Below are 19,292 nucleotides of genomic sequence, written 5' to 3'. Positions count from 1 at the left end.
TCGCCGTGGGAGAACTAATCCCAGGTGTCAGGAGAAGTCGCCCCATGGTGGTCGGAGAAGTCGCCCCACTTCGTATAGAGAAGTCGCCCCAAAGATAATATATATATTATTTCTGAGATGTTGCCACATGGTTGTTAAGGCTTTATTTATTGTTGTTTTTCTTCATCTTAATAACTTATTAAATCTATAAAATGTGAAATTTTTTCTCAAGTTTTCCACTTCTGTACTTAAAGAAAAATAAGTGTTATCTGTCCCTTTCGTTCTGCTCTTCAAATCATTAGATGCATTTTATTTGGAAAAATAAAAGAGGATGTAAGCATGAGGTGATGTCTGCAGTTTTATATATAAGTTGTTATATAGCGATGTTACATCTAATAATACCCGGATTGAAATTAACAGATAGCTGTGGAATAGACTTCAACTTCTTAATGAAAGTTGTTGTATCTTTAATGTATGATTTAATTATGAGTTTTGGTGTAAGCATGTTAAGAGGGAAAGTATCAAATTCCTCATACATGTATACGGAATTTTTTATATATAGCCATCTCATTAATGCATGTTGAAATTTTTAATTTAATTTCTATTGACGGATCTTCGACAATATTTTTGTAGTAGTTTTCATCATTTAATTGACATTCAACATCTTTAACATAATCATCTTGATTCATAATAATAACTGTTTGACTTATCATCCTTTTTAATCACTATACTGTTGTCATTCATTAGATTATATAAAGACTTAATTTCGTCTTAGAAATATTAATATGATATTGCTTTTTATGACTACCAGTTAATGTCTCTTTTCTGATCGCGTGTAAATAAAAATCTAAATATAAATTACATAAAAGATGTTTTACATGTAATTCTGTTATAAAAAGGTTATATGATATATGGGTTTTGGGGCAACTAATCCAGACGAAGTTGGCAGTTCTCCCAGGGTGAGTTCCCATGGGGCGAGTTTTCAATGGGGTGAGTTCTCTGAATACCTTTTCATTTTAATATATATATATATATATAGATATATATATAGATATATAGATAGATATATATATATATATATATATATATATATATATATATATATATATATATATACACACACACACACATATATATATACACACACACACACAGGCACAGAGTCATGGATGGAAGACACATATGATGGATTTGGCATTATGACCTCTGTCACTGGGGGAGAGTGGAGAAAAGGGCAGAGTAAAAGTTTGCAGTATGTCATGAAAAGTGTAGGGATTTGCAGTGGCAAGCCATTATGGATGCTCTAGTTATTAAAAATAGTAATCAGCATTATATGTAACAGAACCATATACAGCATCCCTCCATATAAGGACCTTTGTTATTAGTTTCATTTGTAAGGGGTATGGTGAGGGATCCAATTTCATTAATTGCTGGTAAAATTGTATGTATCATGTAACTCATTATTAAGTGTATACTCTCAGACTTCCATGCACAGTGCTATTATGAGTATGTACTGTTGGGGGTGGGGGTGTTCCAGTAAGGCTGTCATAATGTTGCATAAATAGCATTCTAACATTAAGTCACATTATAGTTGATTTATATTAACTTTGGGAGCTTTATTTAAGTGAAATAATTAATAATGTAATATAAAATTAAAAGAAGTCCATGTGATTCATATCCATACCTGTAAGACAGGCAGTGGTGGTATAATGAGGCACTTTATAGTGAGGGGTCACTGTACCATATAAATAATAATAATAATAATACATGTAATAATGATGGTGATCATCATACCAAATTTAGTGCCTTATCTTTAGAGTAAAACATCCTAAAACTTACATCATGCATTTTGTATGGTGTGATGAAAACTGCAATGTCATTTGTGCCTTTTTGTAACCTACCTTTGCTGAGCTAAAACAACTGTTGTATTTACAAAAACTGCATTCCATAACCTGATCTGCCCTCCCCTTGCCGTGACTCAAACCTTTTCCACCAATGTTTGTATTTTGAATCTGCTCACGATTTTTTGTTGTCCCCATGTTTTTTTATGTGCTGAGGATGTTGTGATACCTTCTTTTGCTCTGTCCTTATATTTGTTAATTACCTTGAACCTTTTAAACTTCTGGGTTGAATTACACCAATGTATTTTAATTACAGATGTACCTAACAGCTTGTAGGAGTGCTTACTGTCCTTGGATTCATTGAATTTTTTAACATTTTGGACAAAACCTGAAATACATACTCATAGCACAGACACATAGTACATTGGGGCATTTATAAAAAAATATATTCCTCAAAAGCTTTGAGCTGTTGAAATTGCTATAGTTCAAAACTCTGCTACATATTTAAAATGCTACTGAAATTGAAATTCTAATAATTATTGCATTTTTAATTTCCAGGGACCCTGCCTTTGAACTTTTCATGACATTGGCAGGCATGTAAGCAAGAAGTACTGCAATAGTTAACCATCTCTTATTCAATTTACTCTAAAGCACATGCCAAATGATTTCTCAATACCTTTATCACCTATTACTTACACTGGTTCATAATGAAAAATCTGTAATGAATATGATATGATATTTTTCTGCTACAGGTGTATCCAGTTGTAGCAGGAAAATATTATCATATTCATATATATATATATATATATATATATATATATATATATATATATATATATATATATATATATATATATATAGTTTGATCACATACCGCTACTTTAAAATGGCATGAAACATGCATTTTGGTATATCTGACCTTTGAACTCCCATATAACTCCAGGAGTTGGGTCTAAGGAATAAAAAATTCTCTTGCAGATGAAGCTTGTCATTCTTTACTCTAACCAGCAGACAAAACCCAAAGGGCAGCATAACAACAAGGTTTTATGAATTTACACCTGGCCATTTAGGAGTTGTGGTTACTTGTAATGGATAAATAGAGGGACAGGTGCAAAATATCACAGTATCCCCAACACTTTTAAATAAGAGTGGGGTTGTCATCCCAACGTCATATGAGAAAAAGAAGTCACATACATACAGTGAGATCCATATAGATGAATATATCTGTTTGGAGGGTATCCTAATATCTATTATGGAATTATGAATTTTCAGAAAGTATGGATGGTAATAATACCAATAACAAATATTTAGCAATGTTACTGACCAGTCCTTGTTTTTCTTCTTTTTTGTTACAGTGGTTTCAGTGAGCACATATTTGGATAATAACCAGCAGTTAGCTTTGATGAATTTAGAATGTGCCAAAGTTAAGCATTAGCTTGAGGAAACTCTTTTGAAGCTGTAAGTTAACATAACTGATTTTTCAAATTTATTAGCTATTCAGTAAGATAAAAACATCTCATCTTTAGAGTGATGCACTTAAGTATTCATATTGCAGTTGAATGTTATCATTTTGATACATGTAGTGTCCTAAATTCCAATACAACTAGTATCAGTAATAGTATTTACTTGGACAAGAATTGATTTTAGGTCCATTTCTGGCCTTAGGGTCATTTAGTCAGCAAACTGGACCACCCATAGGTCAAAGTAAGGTGCTTCAGTGTTACATGTCATACTCAAGCATGTGCAGGTCTCGATCAGATAATATTTAACACTGATGCCTGCAGATTGTTGTCATCCAAAGGGCTGTCTACCACTTGTTTGCCTGAATCTTTTGTAGACTAAACTTGGACATCTGGACTTTTCAGCATATATAACATGTACAGATTCATCATGGTATAACATTTTTATGGACTATACAGTTTTGATATATATTTAGGGAGTGAACTGGCAATGCTGTTGAAGTACATGTATGTATGCAAATTTTTGCAGTTGATTGCCTAATTTGAAAAGTATGCAAATTGTCACATAAAAATGCTTAATTTGAAAGGTATGCACATTGTCACAATAAAAGGCTTAATTAGAAAGTTATGCACATTGACACAATAAAAGGCTTAATTTGAAAGGTATGCACATTGACACAATAAAAGGCTTAATTTGAAAGGTATGCACATTGACACAATAAAAGGCTTAATTTGAAAGGTATGCACATTGACACAATAAAAGGCTTAATTTGAAAGGTATGCACATTGACACAATAAAAGGCTTAATTTGAAAGGTATGCACATTGACACAATAAAAGGCTTAATTTGAATGAAGTTAAAATGCCAATTAGTAGATTTAATGTAATTGATATCAATTTATACCACATTTCTTTTAAACTGCATAACCTGTGATAGACCTTTAAATCAGAACTGGATTCATACTATTATTATTATTATTATTGTTTTCTTTTTTTCTGAAATCTTGCAACTAACATTTTTATGTGTTGTGTCATAGATGTCTATGCTAATAAGATCTTTGTTGCAGAAAGTAAAATTGACAAGCTTTGAGCTCGTTCTTTTGCCTATATAATTCTTTGCTTTTTTCCCTCCTTTCAAACCCTGGCTGAGTCATACCAAAGACTTACAAAAATGGTACTAACAGCTGCCTAGCTAGGCACTCAGCATTAAGAGGTTAGTATTAGGACTGGTTGGCCTGGTGTCAGGATAATGTGACTGGGTGGGACATCATGCTACATGTCTGTGGCATGATGCCCCAGTGCTAGTCATCACTATAAATTTACAATCTGCAGACATTGTAGCAATATGACTGAAAAATTGTTAAAGCTACATTAAAAATCCTAATCAACACACACACACACACACACACACACACACACACACACACACACACACACACTCCTTTTTTATTAGTCAAGTAAAAAAAATTAAGATTTTTAAAAAAAAATCTGAAATTGATTTGTGCATCTAATTGAGTCAGTTTTGCCCAGTACTTGAAGTGCTTTGTACATTATATATACTAATCATTATAATATATATGATGTTAAAAAATAAGTAGAACATGTTTTGAAAAGATAACAAATACAATTCTCAAAAATTGGTTTGTGCATCTAGTTGAGCTGGTTTTGCCATGTACTTATTACATTAGATTCATTTTAATATATATAATGCTGAGAAAAAAAATACCTACCTGTTCTAATTTAAAAACCAGTGCAGTATTTTTGTTTAAGTCAGTACATCTTCCCAACTCCATTATAATGCAGTAGAAAAAAATCCCCAAAACACATTTATATAGAGCCATGAAATTTTACACTATAACATGGTCAGAAGTAGATGACCTTAATAGACTTGTATACAATTACAGCAGTTTTTTCAGTTTTAATAACAGTAATATGTAATCTGTCACTATTGCCTTGCTTTCTTTCTTGGATGCCAAGTCCCCTTGTATGAGCTCGCAATCCCAGCCTCCCATTATATGGAATATTCTAGGAATATATCATAGAGGAAAGCCAGAACCAGTCTGATAATCACATCGTTGACTCTCTAGAAATGTATAATGGAGAAAAACCAGAACCAGTCTAATAATCAATCTCATCATTGACTTGTTTGTACTCCCATCTCCCTTGGATGCTTGTAATGCTGATATCTACATTTTGTTCTTGGAAAATTGCCTTCATTTACATGTCTAATATAGACTATTCTAATTTACTGTTACAAACTGAGTTATTATGCCTTCAGTCATTGTATTATATGATGTGATTTTAATTCACTTGATAATTTAGTAGTGCCCTTCTCTTGTTCTTCCCCTTACCATACCTGGTGTTAGGGTAAGTAATTCCATCTGTGTGTTAGTTCCAGAATTTTATTTTATTACTTGCTTTTGCAGTACTCAGTTATATTTTTGAGTATGGTACATGAAAGTATTACTACCCATTTGTGGTTCAGGAATCCTAATTCCCGATTGTTTTTTCTTGTGATGTCCATTTGGACCCAACTGAAAATGGTGCAGATCAGACCATTAGCTTCACTGCTTGGTGATAATCTTGAAATTCTTCCATCAGCATGGGTTTTTTAATAAAAGACTTCTTGTGATATCTGGTTGGTAATAAATGAAAATTATGCCAATCTTGCATCCAATATGGCTACCATTGTGGCCATCTTGAAAATCTTGTTGCAGCTACTCCTGTTTGAATTTGTGAAATTTCTTTTAACAGTTTATTATCCTGAATGGATGGTCATACTGACATTGTGAAAAAATATATTACCATCAAAGATACACACTTTATTTAAATATTTAGTATATAAAACCATGCAGATATGACCTCCAACTTGGCAACATAGTGACCATTTTGAAAATATCTTGTTTTCTCTATTGAATGAACATAGTTAAATGCCCATCCTAGGATAGGAATAAAAAAAAAGAGTTAACAATTATTTAAAAAACTGATGAGCAAATTAAAAAGATAGTTTGAACATAAAAGATCTTACAGTATTTAATTGGTACTAAATATAAATGATACAGATCTGACACTCAACTTTGGTAAAGTTGTTTTGAAAATCAAACTTAACTGATTTTGAGGTCAACTCAAAGGTCAGTGCTTGCATTTTTTTACTTCTTCAATTTTGTGAATAGTGACATGTACAGAATCCTCTTATTATCACTGGCCACTGGATACATTACTGTCTACTTTTCTTGCTGACCAGTTCCCTTTAACATTTTTTTTTTTATATTGTTGCATTGACTTGGCCTTGTACATTTACTTTTGAGCTGGCTTTTTAAAAAAATTGAGATGGCTTTTTGACCAGACTTTGTATTTAGTTGCTCTCCTGAGAATAAAGTCAGGACTCTAACATTGATTTTAAGGTCAATTATTAATGAATTTTCTTTTTCAAAACCAGTTTGCTGATGTATTGGAAGAATACCTTGAATGATGGCACTTAACCCCCCCCCCCCTGTGTGATATCAGTTTAGCCAAGCTTTGTCTGTGGGTATATCTTGACATTGACAAAAGTTCAGTAATTTTCAATCCATGATATCATGCTTAAGGTGAAAGGCCATGATAGGAATTTTGTATTGCACTTAACTATATCCTGTGAATATGTTAATTTAGACGTGTAAAAAAAACGTTTTTGTTAAAAAAAATTGATATGTTGGAGTTTCTCAGAGATGATTTCAGTATTCTGCAGTCATAAAGAATTAAATGACAAAAGAAAGGGTTTTGTCTTGGATGCCTGTAAAAATAAATATAGAACCAGTAGAGCATTAGTTCCTTTGAGGGACTTGTGTGATGAATCATTATGAAGCTAAGACTGTTCATTCTGTAACAGTACTATGCCACTTTGTAACTGGGTACCAAGTGCCATTTTTACAGCAATGCTTTGATCATGTGCAATAATCAATCAGATAAAATTTGGAAGGCATATTGGTACAGCTTCCTAAATGACCCATTTAGATTTTCAGACTTTTGCAGCAACCTTACCTAGACTACTGTAATGTTATATGGGGAAACGCTTATGACAAGAATATTTGATGCTTACAATAAGAGCCTGCAGGCTAATCCTATAGAATGCTAAACACATTCCAAATGCAATGAATGTTGACACTAAGTGAACAAATATTTTAAAGAAAGGTTAGTCTTATGTACAAACAATATGGTCCCATTATATCTCGTGGAGCTTCTTGCCAGAAAATAAGGAAATACCCAGTTGAAGAGTAGTTTCAGCTAACCATCTTTCCATTCCAAAACCAAATATAGAACTCTTTAAGAAAAGTTATATTCAGGGTCACTAATTTGGAAGAGAATCCTAAAGGAAATTTGAGAAAATACAAATATAAATGCATTTAATTATAGTCGATTTCAGTGGATGAACATTGCAACCTGTTTGATTTGACAAATACATCACAACTTAAAGTATAAATTTTAAAACCATCCACTTTGTTGTCTTACTGTTTTTGTACAGAATATACACAATATACCCAGTTGAAGCATTTTCATCTAAATTTTCTGTTTATTATATCCATATATAATTTACTTATTGTTAATGCTTTTTGTTTCCTTTTTCTTTGTATTGTATGTACACATGCTCTGTATGTAAATATGCATATAATATAGGGCTACAAGGAGGATTAGTTCCATGTAACTAATTGTGTCACCCACTTTAAAATGAAGTTCTTTATTATTATTATTATTATTATTATTATTATTATTTGATCATGCATCTACATGTAATTGGCTGACTATGTTACAATGTTGGCGGTCATAATTCTGATCTGATTTTGATCAGACATTGTGATTATATCTTCAAGATCTTAGGTGAGTAATATATTGAGCAAGATCTTTGTATATTAATAAAATGGGCTTGCATCTGATTGGCTGAGTTTGTTTCCACTGTGTAAATTGTATTATTAGAATCTATACTTACATCATCACAATCTTAAACAATATTGGCTATAAGCTAGATCCATGGATATTAATGAGGTGATCTTGCCGATTGGCTGTGCTTCTTACCATTCTGGAAGCCATTTTTTATTTTATTTTAATCAAACTTCAAATTTAGGTTTACGTGATCAATATCTGGCATGATTTTGATAATGTTTGTGTTTCACACATTTTAATGAGGCTATCTTGCATTTGATTGGTTGAGCTTATTGCCACTGTATAGTATTTATTTCTAATCCAGTTTTTATAAAACATGATAAATAGATTTTACCCATAAGTCATTAAAATCTATTAAAATTATGAGCAAGATCCATGTATATGCTGAGGTGATTTTGTGTTGAGGTAATCAACACTTCTATTTCTGATAATATTATATCAGACCAGGTAAATAGACTTACATCATCTAGATGTGTTGTATTGTAAGCAAATCTATGTATATAATCAATGAGGTGATCTTGCATGATTAGCTAAGCTTCATGTCACTTAGGAGACTGTATTTCTGATCCAGCTTTAATTCAAGTTGGTAAATAGGCTAATATCATCAAGGTGTTGGTGTGATTTTTTTAAATTATGAACAAGATCTGTGCATATTTATGAAGTGATTTTGCACCAGATTGACAGGGTTTTTGTTTATACCACTGAAGAGATGGTATTTTTGGTAGGATTTTGATCAAACTTTGGTAAATTGGACTACATCTTCAAGATCTTGGTTGAATGAGATTATGAGTGGAATTCACATTATAATAATGTGACATTGCATCTGATTAGCCAAGCTTGTCAACAAAATAGCGACTATATTTTTAATTAGAGTTTGATCGGACTTATTAAATAGCCTTATATTATTAAGATATCAGATAAGTTTGACACAGAGAGATTCTGTTATACAATATTAAGTGACAGCTGCACATGCTAGTGAGATACCTTGCATCACATTGACTGTGATCATTACCTCTCATGATCTAGTGACTATATTTCTCATCTGGGTTTCTTCAGAGCCTGGTAAAGGGCATCAAGGTATTGAACTAGGGTATATACAGATAATTGTAAGATGGTTTACAGAGGTTGGATTCTTACTATAATATCATCAACTGTTATACAAGTCCAATGAGTGTTATCAGGCCTGCTTGGGCCATGTGCGTTAAGCAAAACAAAATATGTTTCCGGTCATCCAACCATCCCTATTTCTCACTTCTGACCCTAGCACTTTTCTGCCCATCCATGGTTGAAGAAAAAAAATCACAAAAGATCAGATTACATATATATATAATGTTTAAAAAAAGAAGAAGCAACCAGCCTACCCTAATTATGAAACCAGTCCAACAGGAAACACTTTTTCTTGTAGCCTTTTGGATACTTAAACTTTTAGACTATGTTGACAAAAACGTTGTTGGCATGATTAAGTTAATTATATTTGGTAAACTTATTTGTGGTTTTTTGTGTGGCTGACCTAAATACATTTGTACAAGAATTTTTCAGTTTTTTGTACATGGTTTTAAACATACTGGACCAAGACCTTTTTAGGGTTATGAAAATGCATAAGTAAGCAGAAATGACTTGAGATAGAGAGTTAAAACTTGGTATGCCTGTTTATGTGTATATGTATATGACTATATTGTAGATGATGGGGGCCCAGAGTGTTCGAGAATGTGGGAGATGTGAGAAAGCTTGCCAGTAGATTCTTGTGGGTTGGTAGTTCTTCCAGGGGTTTTCCCGGTTTCTTCCTCCACCATTTATTCTGTCCACCATGTGTGGCCTATCATGTGTGTTAAGCCCTATAACAACAACAACAACATTATTTTGTTGTTGTTGTAAGGTTTAATGCCATTTTTCAGCACACAATAGGCTATACATGGCGGCCAGTATTAATGGTGGAGGAAGAACCCAAGAAAACTCCGGAAAGAACCACTGACCCACGAGAAGCTACTGGCAAGCTTTCTCACGTACCCACATTGGCTGAATCCGAGACTCGAACCCACGCAGACAGAGGTAAGATGGCAGTGATCCATAATGGAGAGCACTTTAGACCACTCGGCCACTCGGGGCCCCCACAACATTATGTAGATGACATAATGAGATATTCAGGCCATTATAGCAATTTTTCAGATTTGTCCAGAAATTTGCATTTTTGTGTGTGACTGTAGCCTTTTTGATCTGCATGCAGTCTTCTACATTACAGCAGCAGGGGCTTGTGTTTTTTACAAACAGGTTTAGTTTTCTTTGGGTCTGTAGGGAATGTTTATTAGGCCCTAATTAAAGGCAACTAACCCTCATTTCCAGTATGAACCTGATTAAAGTCATGAAGAATTTGCAGCTATAAAAGTTTAAATGTGTCATACTTGTGCCATAAAATTGTATAGCTGTATTGTGTTTCTAAAGCTAAAATCTATAAAGAAAGTGTTTATGTTTCCTGTGACAGGCTTTAAAAATTGGCATGTAACAAAAATGTCATGTGATATCATTGATTAGTTCAGATTGTTAGTACTAAAAAATATTCCAAAGGGTCAGTATTAAATGCCAAAATAACAGAAAAAAATCTGAAATGGACCAGATATAAAAATTGTAGGAAATGTTTGCTCAAAAATATGATGTTACAGTCTCTAGGATTTTAATCAAGCCTGTTGGTTTTACAGGAAACATTGAATTCATTTTATGTAATACTAATGTATACTATCTTGCAGCAAACCAGTTTTTACCATGAAAAATATATGCAGACATACATTTTTTTTGCCAAGTTCATGGGCATTTTTTGTCATGACAATGTTGAGCTTGGAATGTGCATTTCATATTGTAAATTTCTGTGGCAGTGAGTAGGGTAAGGAATTTAGTTGGCACACCTGATAACACAGGTTTGTAATGCTACAAGTGTAAGATTGCATAATGGTGATGGATTGGAGTGTAGTTCTGTAGTTAGGAAGTGGTTTTAATTAGGATTCAAGTAATGTAGGTAATCTAATTCAAGTTAGTTATCTTGTAAATGTTTCTTTGCACAAATTTGGTTACTTGACCACATGCTTAAATAGTAATATAGCAAATGACGTTTGTACTTGTACTTCGCATGTTGGACATAATCATTATAATTGGTTGGTGATACTGATTTTATACTGCACTGAATTTGTATGGTTTCAATGCAGAATTAATTTGTGTGCTTAATAGAAAAATAGAAATATTTTAGCAATGCCATTAGATGATTATTATGGGAATAGAGTTGGAAGGGTATCTACCGTATTGGATGTAGTACACACATCATGCACTTAAGAAATCAATGTATTGATAATACTGATTTCTTATTGAACATGTTGTCAAAGCATTCATTTTTAAAAGAAGCTTGTGGGGATTGTTGTATATTAAAAGGCAAGTTGTTCCACACAAGAACCTTGGAAAATCTAAAGCTCTTGTCAAATTGCTGTATTTGAGGTTTCAGTCTTCTACTGAGCGTAGTGTATAACTAAATTGTACCTGACTAAACATCACATATACATATACCTTAATTCCATTTAAAGTTTTATATACAGTGTTTTCTTTCTTATATGGCCACCCCTTCTTCAGCAGAAAAGTGTCCACATATGGAGGATAATTTTTGAAATATACATGTATTATTTTTGGTGTGAGCAAGGTGGCCTTGTAAATGGTGTTTTATCTCAACAGAGGGATCACATTGTCTCTGTAATCAGTACATGTGTCTGAATTACATTCTGCTTGATTATTTGAATAGGGGTTCAGAGGGTGAATCCAAAGATTTATCTAGGCATATATGTGCTGCTCTGTTTTATAATTAGAAATTTTGTCAAGGTCTTGTCTGGAGCAGTTTTTCAACATATTAAGGCAGTTATCCAGAAGTTGATGAGTATATGTATTAGCATACAGGATTCTGACATGGAGGGGGGGAGAGGTATTTCTTAATTTTAGTAAGCAGTGTTAAGTTAGAAGACAAGTTTACATGCATTATTAATCTGTATATCCCATTAAGAAAACTGTCAGAATGAATTTATAGTTAGAAATATTTTCACTGGTTGCACTCATAAATCAAAATGCTTCTGGTCCATGTTTGCCAATTTCTTAGCTATGGTTATTAACATGCACTTAGTGTCATTGTGAGTTAAAATCAATATTCCATGCACACACACACTGCATTTTCATTGTCACATAGAGTATCTATAACAAGTGGGATCTGCTCATATTAATGAGATATCTTACATCTGATTGGCTGATCTTGTTTATCTATTGTTTACCATACCATCTTTACTTGGTGACAAGTCAGATCAACTTCAAACAAGAAAGATCCTGATCTACCATAACATAATGCACCCGCAGGACAGGGTCAGTGTTGCTTGTTCTACTGATTACTTTTAACAAAACTGCACAGACCTAGGTCTGCTGGTACATTATGTGACAGCAGATCTGGGTCTGTGCAGTTTGCAGTTGGACTCAACTTATAAGTGAGCATATATGGTATATCCTGCATTCCTTGTTATTAGATAAAACTTGAATTTCAGGCATGCATATGTAAAAAAAAAATAGGTTGCCTGAAGTGTCTTTGAAATTTTATCATCACAGCAACCTTTTGTTTAAATTTTTTTATATAAAAAAGTAATTGCAAACAAAAAGCTTGACACTCAAGGTTTTTTCTATCTTCATATTGACTTTCATTGTAGTTTTGTGTAGATACTTATCTGACAGGAGCTTAATTAGGTTGTTAGGGCAACCAGTTCTAAAGCAGATTATAATGTACAATATCTTGTACAATGTCTTAATGATGACGAAAATGATTTAATTATTGTCCACATACTTTTTGATACAAGAAAAGCATGTGAACAGATTTCTTACTTGTCCACAGGTGATGTGCGTGAAGGAGCTAGCTTCCAACTATACCATTTTCAATAGAGATATTTAATAACTGATGTGTAGATGGAGATTGTATGCACATAAATCTTGAATCTTGATTCATCCTCTGGGGCAGGTAAGGAAGGGTGTAGTGCAGGGCAGCATGGATGGGATGAATAACCAGAACATTTGGGACGATACTGCTTTCTTGCACATTTTGAAATAATAAATTGTAATCTTAAAATCACTTTCCACCAATGCAGGAGGTCGTACAGTTTTACAAAATCACAACTTACAGGACTAGCAGACTGGCAACGTAGATTTTATCATTATTACACATAGAGCTGAAACAAATACTTATTTCCTCATAGAATATTTGTTGAGTGTACATGTACATGTACTATAATTGAATGTTAGTTGTTATTGTTAATAAAGGTAACAAATTCAACCTCTTTTCATTTTCTACTTCAGTATTTATTGACCCCCACTCCCTACAAAGCCACACTTATTGATGTTATAAAGGTAACAAATCAGGCCATTTTTTGGGGTCAGCTTTTGTATTTTCTGACATACCCACCCCACCCCACGCCACTCTCCACCAAATTGCATGGAAAATGTTGTGATCTAAGTAATCTGAATCTAATTAAATAATTTTATGGGGATCTTTTATATGTTTTTGAGAATTCAAACTGAAAATCAAATGTATATACCATAAGGTGTTATTTTACAAGTTTATTTTTAAATTCAGTACAACCATAAACATTTCTTTCATTCTAAAGAAATATGTTGAAGAAGTGCAGAAAACTTCATTACTGGTTAAATGTGCTATCTTAGATATTGAAAGTGATTTGTTCCCAATCAAAATGTAAAATCTGTGTTTAATTTCATTAATTTAAATTTGGATATGTTGATTGCAGGTCTGCGGAATTTGTCATACCTGTATATATGGGAGATGTCCAATGGAACTGTTTGGCTGATTATAAATGTCTAAATCAGACATTGGAAGTTTCTGCTTAGTCAAAAGAAACTCATATTAAGGCTTGATCAATAATTGTTTGAAATGAAACCCAATCATAGATATTGACCTCATCTTGCAGTAGGGTGTACATTAAAGTAGGTACACAAGGTGTACATTAAAGTAGGTACACAAGGTGTACATTAAAGTAGGTGCATTAAGGTGTACATTGGAGTAGGTACAGAAAGGTGTACATTGATTATTGGGATATTGGGTGGTTATGGTTTGCATAATTGACTGCATCTGTTTCTGACAATGAATGTCCAACAACTCACAATTTGTTTTTGAGCTCATGTTAATTCATATTTAATGGCTTTGTCAACCCTTGTTCTTCATCAGCTTGCTGCATTGCACACAATCCTTTCAAGAGTATAATGAATAGAAATGGTGATGTAGTGAGCTTTCAGCTTTCATTTTAGATGATCTAGCAGGTTTGAAGTTGTTTTTCTCTAAACTGATTCAGTAAACGGTTTCAAAATTGGATTGTTTGCATTTTGATATGTTTATTTTTTGATCAAAGTGTTGCCAGACTTGCTTGGTAAACAAATGAATATTCAAATACCAATGTTCTGTTTGGATGTTTTATTTTAGCTCAGATTTTACAATACACTTCTATTACAAAGGACTTATTTTAATGCAGAGCTTTTGTTTCAGTACTGAAAACTGCCATTTGCTGTTGTTATTAGACTGGTTAACTTGTTATTTATCCATTCCAGAAGAGTCAATCTGATGGTGAGTCAGTCTTGCTGTTGTGGTCAGGAACAGCCATGTTGCAACAGATTTTGCGGGATATGTTCATTGACCCTGATGTCCTTGCGGAATTATCAGAAGAACAGAAACAAGTCCTTTTCCTCAAGATGAGACAGGTAATTTACTTTTAAAAGTTTATTTTTATGTGGTTTTGGAAAGCATATAAACTGCATAGTGCATCTATCCAAATAATAATAATTATTGAATCCCAACATATAGAATATGAAAATGGTTGGGACAATCTGCACACTAAGTGCTGGAATAAATGTCACTGTATTGGTATTATTTTGTTCACACATTTCATATTATTATTTAGTTTAGGTGAGTGACATTTTACTGGCATCATATGCTTTAAAACGTCTGAGTTAATTACATTCGAATAAAGTTCATTATATTTATGCACACCAATGATGGCAGGAAGATTTCCCTCATATCAAGCATTTTATACTCTGTTTTGACTGATCGTAAAATTCGCTTGATTCTGCATTTTAAATATATTATCAGTTCAGGCCCCCACATGATTCTTGAAATACTCTCGCATAAATTTTCAAGACTTTTTTAAGGTGTTAACTTTCCTCCCCTCTCCATGCTTTAATAGTTCACGAACAAGCAATTTGGAAGAAGTACCACACAGGCAGGTGTTATCCAATAAATTTAACAGCACATGGACAAAGTGTTATTGACTGTGGTTATTCTGTCTTTATGTGCATGGGACTGAAGTGTTGACCTTAGCCTTTGCATCAATTCACCAAGAGGTTAATCTGTCATCATGTGCATGGGAATGTAGTACTGACCATAGCCATGACACCTATTCTCCAAGACATTAATCTGTCAAATGTATGGGACTGGAGTGCTGACCATAGCCACATCACCGTTTCATCAAGAGGTTAATCTTTCACATGCATGAGAATATAGTGCTAATCATAACCATGGCACTAATTCAACAAGAGTTTACTCTGTCATTGTATGGGACTGTAGTGTTGACCAAAGCCATGGCACTAATTCATGAAGAGGTTAATCTGTCATTGTATGCATGGGACTTTAGTGCTGACCAAAGCCATGACACCAATTCATCAAGAGGTTAATCTGTCATTGTATGCATGGGACTTTAGTGCTGACGAAAGCCATGGCACCAATTCACCAAGAGGTTCATCTGTCATTGTATGCATGGGACTTTAGTGCTGACGAAAGCCATGGCACCAATTCATCAAGAGGTTCATCTGTCATTGTATGCATGGGACTTTAGTGCTGACGAAAGCCATGGCACCAATTCACCAAGAGGTTCATCTGTCATTGTATGCATGGGACTTTAGTGCTGACGAAAGCCATGGCACCAATTCACCAAGAGGTTCATCTGTCATTGTATGCATGGGACCAAAGCCATGGCACAAATTCATCAAGAGGTTAATCTGTCGTTGTATCCATGGGACTATAGTGTTGACCAAAGCCATGACACCAATTCATCAAGAGGATAATCTGTCATTGTATGCATGGGACTGTAGTGCTGACCAAAACCATGGTACCACTTCACCAAGAAAAAACACATGGTTACTACTCTTAATAGACTTGGTAATCCCTGTTTTTGACTATCCATACTGTATGGACAGCATGTTGTTTAAATGCATATACAAATGATGATACGGTGGAATATTTTAACTTGAAATTTAATTTTAAAATGTACATGCCTATTCCTTATGATTCAAATAGAGTAAACTTGAAAAAATTCAATTTGTCTTGTATTTTTCACATTTATTCAGAATGGGCAGTCAGATTGCATCAAATAGATGACGCATACTAGATTAGTTAAATCCTTTTGTCTGTGTTGAAGTTTGCCACACTGATAGTTCATTCCATTTCCCAAAAGTCACAACCAGTAAACTGTATGTGTGATCCATTTCTCAGACTGATTTAGGTTTGAAATGCTTGCTTGGTCAGAAAGAGGGATGTGTAATTATTGAGCCATGAGCACATGCAGTGATGATCACATGATAGGTAAAACAGTAAATAAATTTTCAGCTGATTTCCTTGTAGAAAATTTATAAACTATTTATTTGTTTGTTTAAACCAATATCTGTCTTTTTAAGGCAGTTTTACTTAGTCTGTTGCATCTTCAACCTTCCCTCTTTTGTAATTCAGTGCCATTTTGACATGACTAATCGATTATCATGAGATAATTTCACTTTCCATTATCCAAATACTTTGCACAGACATGAACAAAACATTACTCCAAAAACCTCAAAAATCAATGTACAAAAATTTTAAAGACAGTAATTTTACTCAGTATACTTTTTAGAACTACATCATGTAGGAAAGATTAGAGGGTATGAAAATGAAAAGATAATGCCAAAAAACACATTTTTTTATGGTAGTTTTTAGAATCTTAATATTTTCCTACTCAATTTTTTTAATTTATAAAATACTGTACACAAAATAAAGTGTCCACAAAATTAATTACTTGTGGAAGTGTATTTTTCAGACTGACTGCAACATCTTATATCCAAGACTTTAAGGTGATTCACAGTCTCAAAAAATGACTATTGTCCACTAGTGTTGTTTGCTTCAAATTTTTACTTGATGTTTTAACTCACCTCAGTACTGTGTCCAGCATCGGCATATGTGTCAACACATCTAAAAGCAAGTTCATATTTACAGCCTCACTGCACCTTAACCATTCTTTATTCCTTGATCCCATACATCAGCTTGGAGTCAGTTTCATAATAGCTAACTCCAGGGTAAGGGGCTTGTGGGCTAACTTTTTACATATCTGTGTATTTATTACTTTTTGGTTAAGTTTTTGCATTCAGTTCAGGTTTATGCACTCTGTATACATGAGGAGACACATGAAGCTTTGTGAGGTGTTACATCTTGAGGAGTGCTGCATGATCTTTACAAAAGTTGGTAACTGTGACCCATATTTCACACTTAACTGACTTTTATTTTAAAAAAATATTTTAATGTTAAAGCTAGAATCATTATACTAGATGATTATATACATTTATGAGTACTATACATGTACAAAAGAGGTCACTGGCCAGTATTTCACATTTCTCTAATGTAGGATAAATTGTTGCAGTTAGCTCTTGACCACATAGATGTTTTTTGCTTTGGTATGCTGTGTGCATACAATCCTTGCTAGAATCATGAAACTTGGTGAGGGAATACATTTGGATAAGCAGTGCTTCTTTATTGCAGATGTATGTCATTATGGCCTATATTTTTTGTATTGCATGCCTTAATGACTTTGTCTTCATTTTGTAGTAAAAGGTCATTTATTTTGGTGCTGTTTGTGTTGAATTCATGAAACTTGATAATTGGATGAATCTCTGTAACTGCTACACACTTAAAACCAATGGTAACTGACCTATATTTTATGCCTTACTAACACAAATTCAGTATTTTTGTTTTTCTCATGATCACATAGGTTTCTTCCATGCTATATATGACCCATTATGACCAGTGCAGTTGGGAGCAGGTATAAATATTTTTGTTTATAACTCATTCGGCCCCAATTCCACCTGTAGGTATGATGAGGCTGTACCCTATTTCCATGCTCTGCAGTATCAAGGTCATTTAAGATACACCAACGTGGGTGGTACTACAAAAAAAGCAGACAGATATAGCTCTAAAATGATACCAAATAATCTGGGAGTTCTAGTTGCACTACAAAATGCAGAGGTGAAAACCTCATTTTTTGGACCTGTTTTTTTTTTTCCACCCAAAATTTGCTTGTGGTCGGATTGCAATTTTGTGTATGGATTTTTAGACCTTTTGGCCTCGGATCTAAGGCAGACTTGTCTGAACTGCACACAGACTGGTGAACCTTTGCAAAAACTAGGATATGGTGGGCATTTGGAATAAAGAGTGGTCTCCATACAAAAATGATGGGTCCATTAAGCAAAAAAAAAAAGAACTTCAAATTTTACCCTTCTGCTCATGCGCAAGCAAAATAACCAATTGGAAAATGATGTTTCTAATACAACTAGGAATTAGTCCGATGGAAAATCTGTTGAAATCAGATTTATTATGATGTATTCAGAATTGGCCACCCCCCAAATGTCTTTCCTACTCGTATTTCAGGTGAAAACGACAAATTCCTCTGGGGCTGAATGAGTTAATGGTAAACTTCCATAGTAATAACTATGCATTGTATATTGTGATACACAATTTGGTTAACAATGTATTGTATTTGTGAATGGATACAGGAATTAGATTAGTGATTTAATTAATACACCATACTTCCTTGAATGGGATGATTATTTATAATTAGTTAATTAATTAACCAATTAATGATGAACAAATATCTGACACCCTAGCTCATACACTTCCACCTATGATAAACTAAACTATTACAATTCAGACCCTACCCTACTCACACACACAAAGCTCTACAATAGATATAACAAAATGATAATCATTTGTAAATGGATGTGATCAAAACATGGACTTT

The 19,292-nt window shown here is 33.5% G+C and overlaps 1 protein-coding gene across 7 annotated transcripts in view; it reads left to right on the top strand.

Annotated features, from left to right (window-relative positions):
• The window catches only part of LOC149803493 (SH2 domain-containing protein 4B-like), a 70,006-nt gene that overhangs the window by 12,473 nt on the left and 38,241 nt on the right, over positions 1–19,292 (top strand). For 4 of the 7 annotated variants that reach the window (XM_089953221.1, XM_089953217.1, XM_089953220.1 and 1 more), the window contains one exon: positions 14,812–14,961. In XM_089953221.1, coding sequence (XP_089809347.1) covers positions 14,863–14,961 — 99 coding nt within the window. In that variant the 5' untranslated portion in view covers positions 14,812–14,862. Of the gene's footprint in view, positions 1–3,175; positions 3,279–14,811; positions 14,962–19,292 lie in introns of all 7 variants that reach the window. The other 3 variants (XM_089953222.1, XM_089953218.1, XM_089953219.1) reach the window with 1 other exon arrangement.

This window comes from Sinohyriopsis cumingii, chromosome 3, assembly GCF_028554795.1.
Source record: "Sinohyriopsis cumingii isolate HCF-2022 chromosome 3, ASM2855479v2, whole genome shotgun sequence".
NCBI classification, from domain to species: Eukaryota; Metazoa; Mollusca; class Bivalvia; order Unionida; family Unionidae; genus Sinohyriopsis; species Sinohyriopsis cumingii.
This window is presented reverse-complemented; position numbering and strand designations above follow the sequence as displayed.